This window comes from Phalaenopsis equestris, unplaced genomic scaffold (genome assembly GCF_001263595.1).
Source record: "Phalaenopsis equestris unplaced genomic scaffold, ASM126359v1 Scaffold001316, whole genome shotgun sequence".
Classification (NCBI taxonomy): Eukaryota; Viridiplantae; Streptophyta; class Magnoliopsida; order Asparagales; family Orchidaceae; genus Phalaenopsis; species Phalaenopsis equestris.
The window spans coordinates 246,931-269,828 of NW_018165755.1; the positions used below are offsets into that span (position 1 = coordinate 246,931).

Below are 22,898 nucleotides of genomic sequence, written 5' to 3' on the forward strand. Positions count from 1 at the left end.
ACTCTTTCCTGTTGCATTTATTTTACGTTTTAAATCAGGCTTTTAACATATTGCCAATTGTTTAGCAGACCCAGCTTTATGTTTATTATTCCAAAAAATAATATTGAAACTGCTTCAATTTATTTGCAGTTCCTGCTGCCTGTCATGTCGATGCTGTGAATTATGCTTTGAACCAACCTAACAAGAGAAGCAGAGATGCAGATTTTATTGGAATGCCTCACAAGCTTCAGATTTCCTTGAATAATTTTTGCCAAGATGATGTTGGATGTGCAGCAAGTATTCCAAACCAAAACCCTGTGTCAACTGGGCTGAGGTTATCCTATGATGACGATGAGCACAACTCGTCCATCTCCTCTGGTAGCGGGAACATTTCTTCTCTTCCAAGTATCTTGTGTCTTGACGATAACCTTAGGAATGCGTTTGACCTCCAAAAGGAGGAATTTGATAATTATATCAGAATCCAGGTATTGGCTTTCACGTCTGATTTTTTTTCTTACTTTGGTTATTCTTCTTTTCTCTTTTTTGATTATATAGAAATATGAACATACGAGTAACCCCACTGGAATTAAAATTCTTCTTATGTTAGCATCTAATATTAATGAGTTGCCTGTATGGCGTACGAAAAATAATTAAAATGTGCAAGCCATGCTTTTCTCTCCCTGAACTGGAAGTTTTAATGCAAACAAAGTATCATTTATCCTTTCCAGTTACTGACATCACTGTTGTGTACTTCATTGAAATGCCCATCAAATGAATTTTGTAAGAATTGAAATATCATTGTTTTACTAAGAATGCTATCTTGCGTCAGCGCATGTTAACTGTAACTTGTCTGTAATGTGTGTCCTCTTTTGTTTCGAAACTCAATTGATAGCCATCAAGGCAACTTTTCTCTGCTTCTCTAACTCAAGTGTTTGGATGCAAATGTTGGTGAACTAAAATGACTTCAGCTGGAGTTGCATTATGCACTATTCACAAGCTTGACAATCATCTCACTTTTGCAAATTTCAAGGTCTTGCATCTTCTGAGAACTAACATCTTATTTCACTTAGAGCAATCAATGATATCGAATCTCTCTTGAGGCTTGATACATACTAAGTTTTGTCAATGTTTCAGTCATATCATCATGCATTTTGAACTTTGTACGCGCCCTTCTCCCCAACCCCTGTAACAGTTTTGTTACACAAGGGGTTGGAAAAGGAAGAATAGAGGAAGAGAAAGGGAGGGGTCGGGTGAATGAACAGAAGGGAGAGGAAGCAAGGAAGTTAAAAGCCGAAGAGGTGATTGCGCCCTTTAAATCGACGCTTGAGACGGGGCCTCTCAGGCGTGCATCGGAGAACAGGGGATGGAAGGAGAGGTGTTGAGAGTTTTTCTTACTTATGATACAACACCATGAGGGAAGAAAATGATCACAGTTTTTTTTGTTGCATCGAGCGGCGTGCGGAGGAGGTAGCGACGAAAGAAGAAGAGCTCACGGGTTGAGGGAGTCGAAGCATTGGCCGCATGTGCTTGGAGCCCTAAGTCGTAGAAGGAGAAAGGGAAAGAAAGGCTCTGTTGAGAGGAAGAAGGGCGGGCGGCTCGTGTGCGATCGAAGTAGGAAGAAGACCATTCACGTCGTTTAGGGCTGACAGAGTTAATGTTTATGGATTTAATAATAATAAAAAAAAATAATAACATATATATATATATTGACAAAAAAAATTAATTAAGTGGGATTGCATAAAGTAAGATATGAAAATTTTATACATAATGATGAAAAGTTAATAGATAATAATTTATATATTATGTTTATAGCAGGTTTCCATTTAGTCGGTGCTCCTTTGACTATTAGTACTTTTATTCTATAGTAATAATTTGTTTCTTCTCAACTATTATGCAATTAATGATGTTTTATTCTAATTGAGATATTTTTCTTTATCGACAATATTCTTATGAATGTTTCTAGCTACTTACTTTCATGCATTTGGTGTATGTTTTATATAATATGTCGAATTTAATGTGATTAATATATGAATTATATGTTTATGTTGACTACTTGTATGCGCATGATTGATTTTGATGGTGTCACCATTTGATGGTACTGGTGGGAGAACACTAAGACACCCGTGCACATATATGGAAAAGGAAATTGACATTGATGTGTTTCAATTGACACAATTTTTAGACAGTGCTCCTGTGATGATTATCAAATATATTGAAATGTTATTAATATAATAAAGTTTTTTTAAAAAACATAAAAAAATTTTATTGATTTATTAAAAACTTGATTGACATGCATATTGTTTTTTTTTTCTCGTCTTGTCGTGGTTTATGAGTATGAATATTCAGTGAATTGTTTTGTTCATTGTTATTTTAAACTAACTTTCAGATTAATTAAGTGATTAACGATGAGCGTTAGAAGAAATAACGTTTATAGAAGACGTAAACAATTAGTAACGAGATAATTTTTATTTTTTCACTTTAATTTAATTTGATTAGTGGCTCTTTCATTCGTCCGTCTGTACCCATTCTTGTTAATTCCAATCCTCCGGCCGGGTCGTGACAAAAAATGGTATAAGAGCCCAAAATTTAGGATTAATTTATTGAATCTTGATGAAAGAACCAATAAGTTAATTGTAAGAATGTTTTAGTGATTGTAAAAAGTTAAAGTTAACTCAAATTAATAATTATTATCCATTCAGGCATAGTGATACACTTGAAATCATAGAAGATGATAATCCGATAGAAAACGAAGAAATACAACATACTATAAATGTGAACACGAATGTCCTCACCCAAATCATGACGGCGATGACTCGATTAATTCATTCAGGAGTCCATATTGCAACTCTCGGAAATGATATAGTTGTTGCGGATAAGTTCTTGAAGATATTTCAAGGTCTGCGTTCACCTTTGTTCAAGGGAACTGAAGACCCAATTGAAGCGGAGAACTGACTAATGAGGATAGAGAAGATTCTAGATAGCATGGTTTATTTGGATGAATGAAGAGTACCATTGGCGACGTTTGCACTGGATGGAGAAACCGAAAGATGGTGGCCCATAGCATTCATGCTGTACAAAGCAAGATTCACAATTTGTATTCATTGAACTATTTGGAGAGTGGTTCGTTCCCCTATTCGTAAGACAACAGATGTAGGACAAGTTATCAAATTCAAGCAAGAAAAGGAGACATTCATGCTGTACAAAGCAGAATTCACTGCGCTATTGAGGTATGCGCCATAACTGATCGCTACTGCAGAATAAAAGTGTTACAGATTCCATTTGGGATTAGAGGATCTGATCAAACAGTCGTTGGTATCTTTAGAGATTGATAAATACTCGGTAGTAGTGGACCGAGAAGAGTAAAGATCGGCTATCAGCTTACTTAGGAGCGTAAGGAGATACACAAAAGGAAAACCGTAGAAGAACATTTAGATCACTCAGAAGGATCCAATGAGAAGAAATCCAAGAATAATTCAGGTGGTGTTGGTAGAAGTACAACTTAGAGTAAGGTAGTAACTTGTGTGAAATGTGAAAGACAACATAAAGGTAAATGTTTGATGGGCTCTAACACTTTTTATTGGTGTCGTCAACCTAGTCATATAACAAGATGTTATTCATCTCTTGGCCAGAAGAGTGCTGAAGGTTAGACTATAGGTGGAGCTTCTTCACAGAAGACTGCAGATGAACAGAAAAAGATAGTCTATAGCTTCAACTTCTACCCGAGGTCAACCAAAATAACCTGTTCGACCTAGGGAGCCTGAAGAGCTTACTGCTGCAGATGGTGGTGAGATTAGAAGAGTTTGATGTTTTCCTATATAGGGTATTTTCTTATCATACTTTCTTGTTTTAGTATAGTTATCCGAAGTATCCGATTACTTATCATATTAATGAATGACCCTTAATTTCGTGGATAGCGAATGTCAATCTGTTTAATGAGAAATTACTTGAGGTATGTTTATAAATTTCGAGGATGAAATTTTTGTTAGTGGGGAAGATTGTAATGGTTCTGTTATAGGAGGGGTTGGTAAATGAAGAATGGAGGAAGAGCAAGGGAGGGGTCAGGTAAATTAACAGAAGGGAGAGGAAATAAAGGGGTTGGAAGCTGAAGATGTAACTTCGCCCTATAAATCGACGCATGAGACGGGAGCTCTCGGGTGTGCAGTCAGAGAGTAGAGGAAGGAAGGAGAGCTGTTGAATTTTTTCTTACCCAAGGATACGACGCCATGAGAAACGAAAATGATCATTGTTTTTTTTATTGCATCGAGCAACGTGCGAAGGAGACGAAGGAGGAGGTGATGATGAGAGAATAAGAATAGGAGTTTGGGGGTTGAGGAAGCCGAAGCGTTGTCCGCATGTGCTTGGAGCCCTAAGCTGTAGGAGGAACACGAAGAGAGACTCTGTGGAGAGGAAGAAGCCAGGGGGCTCGTATGCGATTGAAGGAGGAAGGAGACCATTCGCGTGGTTTAGGGCTGATCGACAAAATGTATATGGATTTAGTAATAAAATTAATAATGATAATAATAATAATAATATATTGAGTAAAAAATAATTAAGTGGGATTACATAAAGTAAGATATGAAAATTTTATCTATAATAATGAAAAATTAATATATAATAATTTATATACTATGTTTATGACAAGTTTCCAATTAGTCGACATCAAGACAAATAACAAATTAATAGACATTAAAGTGAGTACTCGTACTTTTAATTCATAGTAATATTTTTTTTTTCTTCTCAACTATTTTACACTTAATGATATTTGCACATATTTTATTCTAATTGAGATATTTTTTCTTTATCAGTTAAATTGTTATGAATGTTTGTAGCTATTACTCCCATGCATTTGGTGTATATTTTATATAGTATGCTGAATTGAATGCGATGAAAATATGAACTTGTATGCGCATAACTGACTATGATGGAGCACTCATTGATGGTACCGACGAGATAATATTAATATATCTGTGCACGTATATTGAAAATGATATTAATATTTGTGTCTTACTTGACACAATTTTTAGAAGATGCTGTTGTGATGGTTATACAGATATAAAATGATTTTGATATGCTATTGATATTGTAAATTTCTTTGAATAAAATCAAATATTTTTTTATTAATTTATTAAAAACTTGACTTACATACACATTATTTTCTTTTCCCTTATATTACTGTAGCGTATAAGTATGAGTATTCAATGATATGTTTAGCATATTGTTATTTTAAAGTAAATTTTTAGGTTAATTAAATGATTAATGAGGAGTGTTAGAAGAGATAATGTTTATAGAAGACACAGACAACCAGTAAATAGACAATTTTAATTATGCAACTTTAATTTAATTTTATTATCGGCTCTTTCATCCGTTAAATTATAGATTATTATAGAAGATTTAACTCACACCTGCCGACTGTCTATACCCTTCTTGGTTAATTCCAAGTCCCGGGTTGGGTCGTGACATAACCATATAAGCATATAACCACGTTTGCTCTTAACTCCTAGGTAGCAAACATATTTTGAACGAAGGATGCTATGGTATAAAAGTGGTCTTAAGACTTCATTGATCGCTATTAATTTCTTATGTTGGCACTGAAAGAAGATCACCAAAATCTACATTTGGCTAATATGTAACATTTGTAGACTTATTTTTCTCGTGGTGGTTATTAGAATGCCACTCCTTCCACTTCAAAACCTAAAAATCTCTCTTCATGTGTCGTTTTTTTGCAGCAAAGCCCACTTCTTTAAGCCTGCAATAATATTTGTTTCTATCATATATAGAGGCAGACCTCTTTTCGAAAGGTTTCACCTAATCAACATCTATCAGCATACTTTTCTTCTCTTGCATTCCTCTGCCAACTTCATTTTTTGAAATCTTAAAATCTATTAAGCAATTTGAATCTTTTCTAGGCATAATGTCATGAAAATGCATATAAGAGATAAAATGCATGGTAGTGACACAACTGATCCATATCTTGATGAAGCTCCTATTAAAAAAGAGACCAGTTAGTGCACATAAAAATATTGTGACATACATCATAAGAAGCCCCTGTGATTTACATCGTGTGATTAAAATAAGAGATAAAATGCATGGTAGTGACACAACTGATCCATATCATGTTGAAGCTCCTATTAAAAATGAGACCAGTTAGTGCACATAAAAATATTGTGACATACATCATAACAGGCCCGTGTATAAATATTAGCTTATTTGTACATGAGAATATAATAAAAGCGATTCCTTATCAAGAAGCCATACAGGTGTATAAATAAAAAGGGCGCAATAAAATGCTTTCATCTAAAACCAAGTGCACACATTTTCACCAAAAAAAGCAGCTACAAATATTCAAATTAAATAGATAATTAAATATTCTAAGATAATAAATAAATAGAAGAATTACTCAGGCAGAGATATGTACAATCTTCTAAGTCATACTAGAGATCTCTTCCTCAATATCTCAGAGATAAGCACAAACTTCTCTCTTTTCTTCCTCTAGTTTTTTATATTAGTTAGTAGCAGATCATTATAACCCCTTAATGCACCATAATTCCTCTTTTCCTTCTACTTATTGGCATTTTAAGGAGGTGAAAATTACATTAAAATTGATTTAAGTGTTGGCCTCATGTTAATCTTAAATTACAAATGTATAATAAATTTTTTAACCTATTCTTATTTAAGAATAAAAGATAGACAATTTTTATTTATTCTAAAGTCATATATTTTGAAATTTTTATTTATTCTGGAATTAATATGAGTGTAGTGTTAGAATAAGAACACCCAATGCCAAACGTAAATGAAATTTCTCAGCATATTTGTACTTTTATTACCAACAATTGCATGTTTAATCTTCGTTACTTTTATTCTTGAACCATGAAGACATGAGAAATTATGAGATTCCTCTATTTACACTTGTGCCATTAGAGGTTATTATATAATTAAGCGAGTGGCTTGGATAATAATTTGGTTTAAAATCCTAAAGACAATGGAAGTTATGCACTTATTGAACTATAGAGAAGTCAAATGTAGAAATAATATAATAACTTTATAATGTTGGAGAAAAGTTAACGGTAACATGGAGTCAGTTTGGTTTTTTTGTTGGAAAATTTATTAAAGAAGTGATTTTTTGTTGAGCTAAGTAAGGAATTAAAAAAATAAAAAAGAGCATTGAAATGATTTGAATATGAATTTTGATGATCTAAAAATCCTTGCATTTGTGTCATGGGAATTGATTGGGAGAAGAAAGGGGTATGTTAAAATTATATTGAAATTTTGTAACATATCCAAATGATTATCTAAACTTAATATTAAATTTGATTAAATAGCTAAATTTGGATTTTTAGTACACTTTATATTTAAATTAAGAGCCTAATTAGATAGGTTTTGCATGATCCATGTTTCAAATAATACTTTTATTTGGATTGAATATGAATTGAAAGCTCATTAAAAGGGTTTTTGGTTAAGTTTATTTGATTGGGTCAATGGACAGCTTGTAGATCTGCTCAATCTAATTGTTTTATCTAGTCTAAGTTAGCTCATAGCAACCCTTGTATCTTGTGGGGACATTATGCTGGCCCATACTATTGTCATTATTGATGTTAAGATTGCCTTGGTCCATTGATAAAAGGCTATCAAGGCTTTCAATATTAAAGGAAAAAGTACCAATTGTGCTACCCCGCCAATTAGGCACTTTTCTATGTTCAACATCCTAGAGATCTTCTTAATTTTCTTTTATTTACTCGTCTGCTTAGAAGAAGATCCCAATGAGGCCCCCAAGGGGAATTTTCTAACCATTTTTTTGTATATACTCTCATGTCGTAATGCTTGGGCTGGATCAAGAAGATCATGAAAACGAACAAGCACTTAGTGTTTTACTTAAACAATTAGAAATATTATTCATTTTTCCATTATAGAGTTTTTGGTTTTATCCTTTGGTTTAACCTAGGAGATTACCCACCTTAGAAGTGTTTCAATATAAATGCACTTAATTTTGAAATGGGTGAAATTCCAACCTTTATGTCAAAAGGCACTTTAATGTTTAAGAGTTTTGTTTCTGATACTATTCGAGGATAAAATTGACACGCTTTTTCACATAAATTAGGGCAAACACAAATTTTATTTCTTGAACACCAAATCAAAGCGATCCAACACTAATAACTCACATGAATACAAAAGATAAACACCTATAATTCGAGAGGTAAGCAATCTCTCCCGATTCCTACACCTAAGGCTCACCACAATAATCTTGGGCATAAACCTAAACTTAAACATTATGAACCTATTTATACTCAATAAAAATAATAATAACAATAAAAGATTAATTTGCCCTTACGGTGTGTAAAAGACAATTGCTTTTAGACTAGACACTACTGTAACAATACACCCCCAGATGACACTTTGTTCTCAAGGTTGGAAAAAGTGTGTTCCTCCTCCACCACAGTTGCCTCTATCTCTCCATCCCTTGCCTCTTTGTCATGCACTATGAGAACTTGTAATTTTGGATCCTTATAATGGTGTACTGGGGTAAACTTCTTATCACACCAAAAATATAATATTTGCCTCGCTTCTCCAGAATCTCTGTACCTGTGAGGTGATTGAGTGTTGCTTCTAGTCGTGGTCCATTATTCTTGTTCTCTGCATTCTCTTTAGACATTGCTTGAGCTTTTAGTATTGTCGTGGTTGTAGCAGTTCAGTACAATACTTCATCCGTGCTGCTCCTGTTCTCCCACTCCATCTGGTTCTTATCCTCCACCATCTGGACCAACTCCATTGTCTCCCTCAGTTCTTGCTGTCTCAATAGTAGGAATGTTGTTCTTATGTCCCGTTTTAGTCCCTTCATGAAATTTTCCTCCAATCCTGCTTCAAAAATCCCCCTCGGTCGTCCTAAAAATAGTTCAAATCTCTCTATATTCCATGACAATCCCATCGAGTCAAGGTGTACAATTGATCGTGTAGGTTACCTTTTAAAGAATGGCTTGGAAATGTTTCAACAAATAATCTTTAAATTCCTCCCATCAACAGATCGGGTATCTAGCCTCCCCACACTTAAACCATGCTAGAGTTTTCCTCTCCAAACATAACCCTGCCGCCATAAGTTTCTCTTCTCTATTTAGCTTATTCACCGTGAAGTATCTCTCAGCCCGATACTCCTACCAATATGCGTCTTCTCCATCAAAAATCGATATTTTTAACTTCTCTCCACCTCCAACTTTCTATCCCTTAGTTGTTTCCCCCATGTATTGATGGTAAAACTTCCTCCTTTGATCATAGTCATATCTCCTCTCTGGTTCTCTCTTTTCTTTTTTGTGCTCCTTCATGCCCTTCATGCCTCTTGCATAATCCAATTGCCTTTATCAGAAATCTAATCCATCCGTAATCAGAAACTTGGGAGAATTTTCTTAAGGTGAATGCTTTTGTCATCATTTTTCTTTCGTTTGATCTATTTTCTTTTCGATTTTGTCAATGAATCTTTTGTCGACCCTTGAGTGGGGTTTGCAAACTAAATCATAGGCGGGTTTTGGATTACGTCTCAATAAGTTTCTTCAGCATCACCTCCAAGCTCTTAAATTGGTTGTCGATGGCGAAAATCATTTTCTCTATATCAAATTTAAGTTGCCACACGTCTTTGGATTTCTCCAAATCGTCTATTTTCTTGGTTGTCATCACTCGGAAAATTTTCAATCAAAAAGGCAAATTTTTTTGTACCTTAAAATCTCATGGTTGGCTCGGTCGGCATATGGGTGGTTCTATCAAGAAGCGCCGTGCAATTAGATCACGCCCCGTATGTTGTGATCCCATGTGCATCTCAAATCATGGCTATATCTCTTGGTTTAAATGAAACAATAGATGGAGAGCAATACTCTGCAATACCGTCGGCTCCTAACAAGCTTCAATCATGGTTGTATCACGTTAATGTAAGTCGTGATCCTGTCAGCTCCAGGCTCAACCAAGATTGTACCGTAGTTTTCAGTCGCGAAGGCGACAGACAACTAGCTTCAATGGCGATTACAATTTGATATGAATGAATTATGTGATGAACCTCTGACCTCTTTACTCTTGTAATTGCATACTTTATGATGCTTTTATGCGTGATAAAGGTGTTTCCATCTTTTTTGTGTAGGATACAAGTTCAATGTTGTTCGGGAACTTAAAGAGGAAGAATTGGAGCAATGAGGTGAATAAGTGAGCCAGCATACACGCACTACCTGCATAACACCAGCGTCGTGCCAGTGTGCCCGCACCGTGCTAGCGCACCTGCACCAACATTCCAGTGCGCCCTGCGCTATTGCTGCACGTGGTTAAAGCACTTCTGATTGCTTGGCGGTGCACTTGTGCCTATCTGATATTTTCTTGGCGTATATGTATGCTTGTTGGAATGATTTTAGGGCATCTTGTGTAACGACTGTTTCAGTTATTGATGGGAGAAAAAACGAAGAATCGAGAAAGAGGAGGTGAAGAGCTGTAAATGAGGATTCGATCAAGGGGGAAGATGAGAAACGAGGAGTCAGGGAAACCAAATAGAGGGAAGAGAAAGTGAGGGGACGAAAGTTAGAAAGGTGAATTTGCTTTATAAAAACAATGCAACAATGAGATTTACTTACCTGTAGAGATGAGAGAAGAGAGGACACGGTCTAATGCTCTCGGGACGTCTTTAAGAAGAGAAGAAGCGAGAGCTGAGGAGTTGCATTCTGGCGCGGAAGGGGGAATTCGTCAAGCAGGCAGGAGGCGACGCCTCTATCGCGCAGGCAAGGACGAAGAGGTGACAGGTTGATCGTGCTTGAGTGAAAGTCGAGCTCTCGTGTGTAGGAAGAAGACAATCATGTGCAGAGATGTTACAACGTTGCTCGCGAGCAGGAAGGAGGAAGCGGAGGTCTCTCTCGACTGTAGGTGCACTTGATAAAAGGTTTTGGAGTTGTTTCTTGCGTGGGTTAAAGGTTCGACTGAGCCTTATCGTTCGATTTGAATGCTTCAGAGCGAGACAGAGGATAAGGTAGGTAAATACTAAATTATTTAAGTTTTTAATCAAGATAAAATTTCAGAAACTTTATATTAAGTTGATTTCATTTTTATTAATATTATTTAAAGTTAATCAGTGAAAAGGCTAAAGCATGGAAAATAGAATGTTGTTGCAGTATGGAATTCAGGTTGCTGTAAGGAATTCAGGTTGCAGTAAGGAATTCAGGTATGAAATTTAATTTAAATGAAATTATGTTTACAAGTCAATATAAAGGTTTCTAAGTTAAGCATGTTAAAACTTTAAGAAAATAAGTTTTTTCAATGCAATATTATATAATATATAGTAATATAATTATATGAGGTGGCTTAATTAAAATAAAAAATTGGCTATACATTTCATGAAAAACTAAAAGAAATTGGATGGTTATAGTTATATAGGTATATGTAAATGTTTATATAATTAAAATAATAAATTAATTATTAATTTATGAATACTCATTTTTATGTTAGGTTTTGAATTTTAAACCTAGTGGACGTTAAGACAAATCAAATAATAGATTAATTATCATCAAGGTGACTACTCTTTTTCTTTTGCTATATTAATATTTTGTTTTTCCTTGATTAAATGCATTTATTATTATTATTATAGTACTGCATACCATGATTTATGGTTCTACTGAATTTTGTTCACGTTGTAAAAATGATCTGTGTGCTCAGTTTTGTTTAAATTATCGTACATATTGAATTTTATGCAAGGATACTAACTCTTATGTAAATGAGAATAAAATATTATTATTGTATGTTTTTATGTACATTATTGACTATGATAGTCTTTCTTTTATAGTACTAGGGGGGATATTAAGGTATTCGTGCATGCATATGAAAAAGGATATTAATATCGAAGTATCGTAAGTAATACAATTTTTAGACGATACTCATGTGATGGTTGTACAAATATAAAATAATATTTGTATGTTATTAATAAGGTTCATTAAATCTTAAATGTTAATATTGATTACCAAAAAGTTTAACTGACATGTTTTTATTTTCTTTTTCCTTGTATTGTTGTAGTTTAAGAATATGAGTATTCACTTGTTTGTTTAGCTTATTTTTATTTTAAACTAACTTTTCATGTTAATTAAATGATTAAAAGATGAGCGATAGAATGAATAATATTTATAGAAGACGTGGATAATCAGTAATGAGGTAAAACTAATTTTACTTCTTTAATTTAAACTAATTTTTCTGGTTGGTAAACACTCGTTTGGGGATGAGCTTCCTCGATGCTAGGAGGTCATCATATCGGTTAAAAACATTTATGCTCGTGAATTTTCTATCATTGAAGGATGTCTCCTTCCTGCCTTTGGTTTTATTATGTGTTTAGGTCTTATTTTTTATCTTTCTTGTTGTTTTGTGTTGTGTCAGGTTCTCCCCTAAGTAGTTGATCTCGATCTTTATAGTGTCGGTGCTAGCACAATCATGTAGTGGGACCGCGTGCGGGTGCACCGCGATCTAGGCGCGGGTACATTAGTGATCCTAGAGCACGAGTGCGCTTGATCCAGTAAGAGTATGTTGTGAGATGGGCATACCTTTTCCGCCCTCTCTGTTCCATGGTCACTTGCTACAACCTGGTCCACCGTTGGCATACTAATGATGTGTGATTGCGCTTGGTTAAAGCAAGGGCACCCAAGTTGCAGCGTGCGGGCGTTGTTCCAGGTAGCCGGTCACAAATGTGACAAGGCTATAGCATATTGAGGCACACCCACGCACGCATCGCGACGCATACGTGCCCGACACTAAATTCTCGAAAGTGGGTGACTGCATCATTTTCGTTGGTTTCTCTGTGTCACCAATTTACTCCCTTTCGTCACCTGATCTGACTATAGAAAGCCCCTTGCCATCGCAAAAAGCTTCCGGCGGTGCATTACACCGGTGAGGTAACATTTGTGCTTTTTGGTGATTTTTTTTTTTGGAGCTTGTGTTTTCTCCTTCGTGCTTTGGTTCCCAAGCAAATGACACCTAAAGCCTAAGGCTTGGAAGGAGGCTTCCTTCAATGCTAGGAAATTATAGAGTCTAAATTCTTCGAATCGATATAATGATCTCCTAGCATCGAGGAAACTCATCCTCAAATGGGTGTTTTTCCAACTCGAAGTTCGGGTGGGGGAGGTGATTGTCGAGAAACATTGGGAGCAGATATGTTACACCATTTCTCCTGTTGTAATCCCACTCATTCGTGAGTTTGCCTGAATGCTTCCAATAGATATAATGATCTCCTAGCATTGAAGAGGCTCATTCCCAAATGGGTGTTTTTCCAACCCAGAGGTCGGGTGGCGGAGGTGATTGTCGAGAGACACTTGAAGCATCATTTCGCCCGCCGTAGTCTCATTAAGTTTTTCGCTAGCGCGAAATAACTATTTTATGATAAGGTTTTCATGCAAGGAAAATGGGTCGACTTTGACACAACCACCATCAACTCGGTTTTGAATCTCCTCATTCCCTAGTGTGAGTTTGCAAACTTCTTGGACCCTGATAATGAGGAAATTATCAATTTTCTCACCGATGACAGTGTCCAATGGCGTAAGCAGGAGGTAAAATTTGTTAATTTCCCTAGCCCTCTCATGTCAAAAGAGCCCAAGGCCTGAGACTTTCATCTGTGTCAGGATTATGCTCATCAGGAATCTTATTAAGGTCACGAAGTACCAAGCCACTTTAAATTTATGCACTCAGAGGGGCATGTCGATTGATATTGGATCGATCGTAGCTCTCTTTGGGCCACATCATCAATGGCGGCACAACTGTGGGGTTGTCTTCCACAGAAGTTTACCAATTTGTGTGCCTTGATAATGTGGTTTGAGAGAGGGGGTAGAGCAATTGAATCCCCTGAAGCTTATCGTCAGGGAGATTATCTGGTCATACGAGCAGATGTTGTTGTGCGAGAGTAGTGAGCTTTTGAAGTGAGGGTGTTCTTCGCAACATGATGTGTCCCCTCTGAGACCTACTAGGACGGTTGTCGAGCTCTCAAAGTAAGGGGATGAGCTAACTTTTGATTTCGCGATGATTAGCTAGGAGGTGCATGATTTATATGACCAGTCACATCACTATGTCGAGCAGCACTAACAACAGTGTCAAAACAACCACTAGTACAACGCAGCGCAGGAGATCTACTGCAAGCATGGATGACTCTTTAAACTGGACCTGTGATATACCCTACACCCCCACCATTTCAAATGTAAGAATATAGCATGACTCCGATGGAGAAGGATGACAATGACGAGTGAGGAAAGAGCCAAGTGCTGACGATTGATGAGTTGTTGATTATGTGTGGACTTAATGAGATTGAATTGACTGTATTTGTTATGTTTGTGGAGACTCTGATATGTGTGGATATTTTAGATGTTTTTACATATGATACTGATTTCACTTTTCTTCCAGTATTTTATTATGATTCCTGATTACCTGTGCTTACATGAGTCATACATGTTTTTCTATACTTCTGCACACAGTAGATAGTAACTGCTTTCTTATTACTGCTGTATGTTTTTTGATATTTTATTCCTTATTTTACTTTTCTTGCTTTTTCTGATAAATTTCTATGTAATTTGGGTAGAGTAGCGAATAAGTTTGGCGGAGGAATTTTCACTTATGGAGTGGCCTAATAATAATTCTACTAGTATGCTTAGATTTTATTTGACATTATATGGATCTTTGTACGGTAACAGAATTTAAAAGTTTGTTAAGATGATGTGAGATCTATCTAAGGTTGGAATTGGAGTGTTCTATAATGAGCCAGTACTAGAATTTAATTACCCTTTTTTAAAATTTTTCAAAACATGTGAAAAGTGTGCCTATAAAACTAACTATTTAACGCACTGAGTTTTAAGTCTTAATTCTTGATTCAACTATAGAACTAATCTAATTTTGAATTGATTTATATAATCACCAGAATTCACATTTAGTGGTAATTAAAAAATTTTAACTTACTGAGCACTAGAAAATCAAAAATCTTAAATTCATGCTTAACTAGATATTTAACAATTCTCCCAAAAAAAAATAAGAAGAAAAAAAGGGTAAATGAAAAGAGAAAAGAAAACAGAAAAGCTCTCCAAATTAAAAGTTGAAGGAAAAGAAAAAAATGAAAAAACCATGGAAGAAGAAGCTTGAGGTTAATATAGTAATTACTTCATCTTATGTTTTCTTGCTATCTCCACAAATTAGATGATTTAATCACATTCTTAGTGATATTCCGGAATCCTATAAACCTAGGAAAACTGAGGGGTAGCTTATTGCTTGAACAAGACTTAAGAACTTAAAAACACACAGAGTAATAAAAACAATTATAGTCACACCGGATTCAGTGAATTGAGAATAATTATGTTAAGAAAGATATGATTGAAGAGAGGTAAAGGAAATTATAGATACACAAAATTCATACTAAGGATTGAAGACACAAAACCTTAACAGATTCTTATCCTTCATTATTAAAACAAGGACACCTATAAGATAAGGTCAAATTATGATTCTCCAAAAATCTGAGCTAAGTAACAGAATTACTTGAGGGCAAGTAATATGCATTTTTAGAAGATTTAATGTGAATGAAATATGTGATTAATTTCTGGTTTGTTTGCTCTTGTTAATGCATATAGTATGATAGTTGTATGCGTGAGAATGATGTTGTTGAATGTTGTTTGGGAACAAAAAGAGGACAGATCAGAGCAAAAGAGAGAACTAAGTGAGTCGATGCACTTGCGTTGCTCGCACAACACCCGCGCCTTACTAGTGCATTGATGCCAACATTCCCGCACACCCGCGCTATAGTTGCTCGTGGTTAAAGTGCCTGTGCTAGCTTAGTAGCGCACTCATGCCTGTTTGATATTCATTAGGCACGCCCATGCCGACATCGTGGAGCATTAGAAGAAAATTTCTTGCCTTTGTGGAGCTTCCTATATAAGCATATTTGTTGAAACGAGTTTAGGACGTCTTGTGTTGCTGGAGGTTGGAGCTAGAGAGACTTTTGGTGAGAGAGAGAGACCTCTCGCGTAGGATTTTCTTCCTTACTTGAAGATGAGACCATAAGGGTTATTTTTCTTCCCCTTCTCTTCTCTTGTTTCCTCCTTGTATTTAAGGGATCATTATGTGAGAGATAGATCATCTAATGTTGTGGAGAGGACAAGCTATTTTTTTAATTTCTACATTTATATGCTTCTTGCAACAATGTTTTTTATGAATTTGTTTTCGTTGGTTCTTTCTATGATGTGTGGCTGAGTCTCTATCGTGTCTCTATGAGGTAAGCTTAGTGGTTTTATGTAGTTATTCTCAGTGTTTTTCATGTAAGAATTTTCAAGTTCGCATGTCTTCATGTTGATTAACCTTCTAAATTTCATGTACTCCTAATCTGGGCGATTAGGATATTAAAATATTTCATGGTCTATGGCTTATATCCATCATATAATGGAACGAATAGGTTAACCATAAAATGTTGGTATAATAGGTATATAGAGTTTTGCAGCTTAGAGAGGGGATCAGAATATGTGGAATATGTCCAATTTATATATTTGTCGTATTAGCGTTTTCCAAACACATGAACAAATATGTCATGGCATTAATCAACCCATAAAAATTTGAACATTTCATTATAAAAAAATTGCAACGAATAGCCAATTACTAGCATAACCACAGGCGTTGAATGACCAAAATGTTCATTTGGGCCCAAATGACTTGATTGCCATCTGGGCTCATTTTAAAATCACGGAAGGCCTCTATGAAGAAACCTTATAATGAATTGCCTTTAAATCACTTTAAATAGGATAAAAATCATCCTCCAACACATTTTAAATATCTTGTTGGATCAATGATGAAGGAAAAAAAACTTTGATAAAAATTTGTTTGTTTTGGCAAGACATTCAAGGAATTGGGTTCGACCTCCTTGACTCACAATTGATTGATTAGGTTCTTGTTGAGTCTTCACCTTGATGTATGCGATTTCAGACACCAACTTAAAATCACATTTGTAAGTGTGACAGAAAATATATAATTACATTGACATACTTTTGCTATGGAATCAATGCATCTCAAGTGGTGTAAAGATGCCGGTTTGGCATACACTCTTATGAGTATCAAACATATCCATCTGAACATGTGGTAAAACATCACTACATCAAAAGTGTACCAAACCTACCCAAGGGGTAAAAAAATGGGTTTTCGCACCATTGAGATTTCGTGTCACCATAAATAAAATCATATTTGCATAAATTTATGCTCGAGCTTTTTCCTTTTAGATTAAAATATAGTTCTAGATCTAGTGGCTATATCTTGCCTTTGAGTTTGTTGATTATATTAGTGCTGCTAAAATCTGTATTCTGTCAATCGGTCTTATTTCACACCTGGTAAACTGTTGCCCGCAATCATAAGAAAATCATCCCCTTAGGGGAACACCTAAGATGATATAATTTGTGCTGTTAATAAAGCAATGACCAAAACCAAGACTCTCTAAATCTAGAACAAAGTCAGATTGATAAATTTTGTTTGAATGCTCGTAATATGCTTCCTCATTTAAAAGTTTTCACCTAATCATGAAATTGATGTGAATATCGTTATATAAAGCAGGTATCCCAAATGCAGGTAGCAAATAGGCTCGGTATTTACCCTATCGCTAGGGGTCATTAATTACAGGATTTGGCTCCCATTGTTATTGAATCACATATTTAAATACACCGTAAATAACATTGGTGGAAATCTGATTATAACAAATTCAATATACCTCATAAATTCTCCAGTTCGCAAAAATGGAATTTCAGTTGCTTTTTGAAGTGATCAAAGATGGAGTTGCTATTAGCATTAGAAGCGAAGCAACGATAGAGTTTGCGGTCACTTTATGATGATGCGTCAATTTATGATGATGCGTCAAAATAAGTTTAAGATAGACATGTTTGTGTATAGTAGTTGTAAATGACAGTTTTTATAAGATGAACATTGTTAGAAGACAAGTAGCTGAAGTTCCGGAAAACTCATCCAAAAATTTAACGTTAAGTCGACGCATAAGAAAATTAAATCATTATAACGAAAAAATCATTTATTTTTGTCCACTATTTTCCTGCCATTTTTTTCTATTCTTTTTGTGTTGACGTGAACTACTAATATGGAAAAGTGAAGCATTACATCCACGATGATGTTGTCCATGTGACTTAAAATAAATGTATTTTAAATGTATGTTTATTTGGGGTGGGCTTTATTCTAATCTGAAATGCTTAAATGATGGATAAAAACTAACATTGATGGTAATTTGTATAAAGAAATCTATAAATTGAAGTTAACATCTCATCTTACACATAATAAAAATATGTGGAAAAAAAAGGACTCAATAGAACAATGCCCAAATATGCGTTTTGCTGAGATGATGATCATTAATACAAACCACACGCTCCCCTTCTCTTCTCCTGAAATGTAAATATTTTGACAGGAAGCACAGATCATGAAAGGTGTCAAGGAGATGAGGCAGAGACACACTGTTTCGTTTCTCAATGCCATTGAGAGAGGGGTGGGGAAGAAGCTGCAGGAGAAGGAACTTGAGATTGAGAACATGAACAGGAAGAATAGGGAGCTCGTGGAGCGAATCAAGAACACAGCCATGGAAGCACAGTCCTGGCAGCGCAGAGCTCAATACAATGAGTCCATGGTGCGAATGCTGCAAAGCAATCTCAAACAAGCCTTGGCTCAGGGTGCTGCTGCTGCAGATCAGGGCAAGGAAGGATGCGGCGACAGCGAAGTTGATGATGCGGCCTCTTCTTTTAACCCAACTCCAGCTCTAGGAAGCAGCTGCTACTTCCAAACTGCAAGCAAGGGATTAAGCCGTGAGCAGATGACATGCAAGTCCTGCAAGGCTAAGGAGATCTCAATGCTGCTTATACCATGCAGACACCTCTGCCTGTGTGAGGACTGTGCTGTTTACGCGAATGTGTGTCCTATTTGCCACTGTGCAAACTCCTCCAGCGTCCAGGTTTACATGGCTTAAAGGTTAGCTTTCATCCTGGATTTTTTTTGTCATAGAAAAACACTTAAGGGGGATTTGCATGCATCCTGTCTTGCATCCAAATTTTTATATTTTATATAATCTCTTCATATTTAAATAATATCAAAAATATTATCAACATGAATTTATCTAAAATCTGCATGCACATATTTTGATAGCCTCTAGGAAAATTTTCATGCATACTGCTTAATTCTTATGTGTTTGCATTTCTTAACTCAACTTCAATTTTTACATATTTGTCAGCTTACCTATGTATGAAAAGGTGTTTTTCACTTCTTAAAAATTAAAATGGTGGTATTTTTGATGTGATATGGAAGATTTGGGTGGTATAAATGTAACTTGTAAATTTTGGGTGTTGGATATGTAAATACATAAGAATTGGGTGGTATGTAAATGCCCTCATCATTTAAACATTAGACTATTATATAAATAAATATAAAAATTTTGGTTTGATATATCTTATTATACAGAAATTCATTTAGAAGTAAATTTTATAGCACTATTATTTCATTTCATATAAGATCTTAGATTCCATGATATTGTTTTAATCTTTTGCATCCCAATTGTAGTATTGGTTGCTGGAAATTTGGGCTTTGTCACTGCTGTTCATCTAAAGGCTGAGTGAAGGTTTTTGGGGCATGAGAAAATCAATGAGCTAAAGAAATGAAAGCTTGGTCTGAGCAACTATTTGTGTGTTAGTGTTATCGTTATAATATGGTTGTAAGAATGGAGGATTAAGAAATTAATTGATGCTGTAAAAGTGTAAAGTTATCCCATTAAATATTTAATTACGGACTAAATGATGTTTTCATGATATTAGATTTCTGCTGTGTGTTTCAAACATGAATCATATGGAGATTGTAAACAGCTTATATTATGGACGTAAATCTGTTTTTGATCTGGTAGTTGAAGTTGTGAAACGTTTAGGTGCTGCTACATAATGGCAACACATGTTGATGTATTAATTTTATGCTCGTGCACGCTTCTGTGTTTGACTTGAATTACAGACTTCTTGGTTAAGACTTTATGGTGCTTAGTGACTAAGCATTAAACCACCGGGCTGAGTAACACAAATAAATTCTGTTAGTTCTAAATAAGCTTGTATTTGATAGTATATATATGTAAGCAATTAATGCATCGTAATGAATATATGAAATGCAATTTAATGGTACGTGAGCGGTTTGTTTCATCTAGTAAATTAGAGTACTAATCAGTAGAAAAAAATTTAGTGTGAGAGTTGGACCTTTAGAGTCTTATTTAGAGTCTTATGGGCAAAAAAAGAATTTTGAAGAAATTTGGGGCTTTATTTATAAAATATTTGTAATATCCTATTCAAGCCCATCTTATGAATGTACAGAAGAGATTGTTGAACAACTCTTTCATTATAATACCGGAGCCATAATCATGGTCATCATCGTTGATGTTGCTCAATCCGACAAGTCTGGATTGAAATGCGAAGGCCCGAAACTATCATTTTCCTCTTCAGGTGCTCAAGGACGACAACGAGGGGATCACAACACGTAGGGACAATAAGGAGGGAATCACGGCTCAATTTGACTAGTCGAGATCAGTGTGCAAGAACCTTGAACTCCTAATTTCATGTTCCTTCAGCAGCGTTGAGATGACAACAAGAGGATCGCAACATGCAAGAATAGTAAGGAGGGGATTGTAGCTCGATCCAACGAGCCAAGATCAGTGTGCAAAGACCTGAAACTTCCAGTTTCCTCTTCTTTTGGTTGCATAGGGACGTCAACGAGAGGATCATGGTGTGAACCCTCGTGATAAAAATGCGATGAGAGGTTATTGGGAAGACAATTATGAGATCACATCAGATTGGTTTCTGGTGTTCACGATACAATCACAATTATAATGAACTGGGAAGGAGACAATGCACTCTAGCGTGTCGTAGGATCGAACCGACGACGCCTTTGGCTATTGGATTGTGGCAGTGGTTCGAGCGGCTAAATGCAGGGTAGGGGAAGCACGCGTGGAACTATAGCAGTGGAGGAGAGAACTTTGGTCTACATGCATGAGAGGATGATGACGATTGGGAAATAATTAAATGGATGTTGTTCGGAGACAGAGATATTGCAGGAAGTAAATTTTGGAGCTTCTGGGGAAGACAAATCTTAAAATTTTGAAGAACTTGGTAGGGCTCATGCGGAGAGCTAGCATCTCGACGGAAGCTGCTACCTCAACAAATGCTCCAAGCCACGTGAAATTAGATCTCCCTCTTGTAGATCTGAATCTTGATGAACCATCCACATATCTGAGTTGGTCACATCAGATCGAGGTTGCTCTGGTAGGGAAGACACTAGAGGGATGTCTTGCACGGGTTGAGCCAAAGAGTGGCGGTGCTGAGAGGAATGAGTGGAGGACCACACATGCCTTGCTTTACACCTAACTACTTAACTTGATGGTTATATTGATTGCCTCATCAATAGATGACATTCGAAAGGCGGGCGACATTTGGGCAAAGCTGAAGAAGATCTATGTTGGAGCTGGGAACCACATGTGGGTGGACCAGATTCTCAATTTCAACATGAGATAAAGATAGTGGTTCAAGGAGATAGATCGATTTAGGAGTACTCCATAGAGTTAGAGCTGTTATGGTCATAATAACTTCTCATTGATGTCTACAAGAAAAGGGAAATCTTCACACAGGTTAGGACTATGAGTTTCTGGCCCATCTGAACCCTATCTTTCATTAGAGGAGATTTTTCCTCCTAGCTCAGGTGACGATCCCTTCACTAGATGTGGCCATTGCTACGATAAAACATGCGGAGATTCGTATGAAGCTACACTCTAAGTTGAGTGGACTTTCGGGTGCATGATTAGCTTTAGTTGCCTCAAGCTCAGGTACGAGAAGTGTCCAAGGGGAGACTCGTGAGTGCTACAACTATGATGAAGTTGGGCATCTGAGCAAGACTTGCCCTAAGCCACCTAAGGGGAGAGAGACAGGTAGACGTGGACAAGGTAGAGGCCATGGTCATGGTTGTGACAGTCAAAAAGGTGGATTAGAGGATATATTATGATGAAATCTTTTCTCTTGTGGTCAGACATACTTCAATCAAGGTAGTGATTGCATTAGAAGTCATTTGGGATTTGCATTTGGAGCAGATGGATGTTAAAACTGTTTTCTTGCATGGTGATATGGAGGAGAAGATTTACATGGAGCAGCTAGAAGGGTTCACTCAACCTGGACAGAAGCATATGGTTTGCAGGTTAAAGAAATCGTTGTATGGGTTGAAATAGTCTCCAAGACAATGATACAAGCAGTTTGACTCTTAAATGATTCATATTGACTACAGGCGATGTGAGTATGATTATTGTGTTTATGTGAAGAGCTTTGATAATGGTTCTATTATTTTTCTGTTACTGTATGTTGATTATATACTGATTGTTACAAAGAATATGAATGATGTTCGTGGTTTGAAAGCTTTATTGAGCCAGGAATTTGACATGAAAGACTTGGGTCCTACGAAGAAGATTCTTAGAATGGAGATTCAACGAGACAGAGGCTCAAGACGATTATGTTTATCTCAACGAGACTATGTTGAGAAAGTGCTGGAAAGGTTTGATATGAGCAAAGCAAAGCCTGTGAGCACTCTTTTCGCAAATCATTTCAAGCTTTCTTCAAAACAGTTTCCTAAGACATACAGAAATCGAAGACATGGCAAAGGTTTCATATGCCAGTGCAGTTGGCTGCTTGATGTTTGCAATGGTATGTACTCGTCCTGATTTGGCTCATGTTGTTAGTCAAGTCTGCAAATACATAACTAAACCTGGAAGGCGACATTGGGAAGCAGTCAAGTGGATTTTCATGTATCTGAAGGGTATTATAGGACATGGAATTGTTTTTGGCAGTCCGCAGAATGATCCTTCAGTTGTGGGGTATGTTGATTCAAACTATGCAGGTGATTTGGATGACATAAGGTCTACA

At 36.1% G+C, this 22,898-nt stretch overlaps 1 protein-coding gene across 2 annotated transcripts in view; it reads left to right on the forward strand.

The window, feature by feature from the left end:
* Window positions 1-19,860, forward strand: part of LOC110033987 (E3 ubiquitin-protein ligase BOI-like) — a 26,969-nt gene extending 7,109 nt beyond the window's left edge. For both annotated transcript variants that reach the window (XM_020738190.1, XM_020738191.1), the window contains exons 4-6: window positions 130-464; window positions 18,386-18,939; window positions 19,525-19,860. In XM_020738190.1, coding sequence (XP_020593849.1) covers window positions 130-464; window positions 18,386-18,937 — 887 coding nt within the window. In that variant the 3' untranslated portion in view covers window positions 18,938-18,939; window positions 19,525-19,860. The remainder of the gene's footprint in view (window positions 1-129; window positions 465-18,385; window positions 18,940-19,524) is intronic.
* Window positions 19,861-22,898: the final 3,038 nt, after the last annotated feature.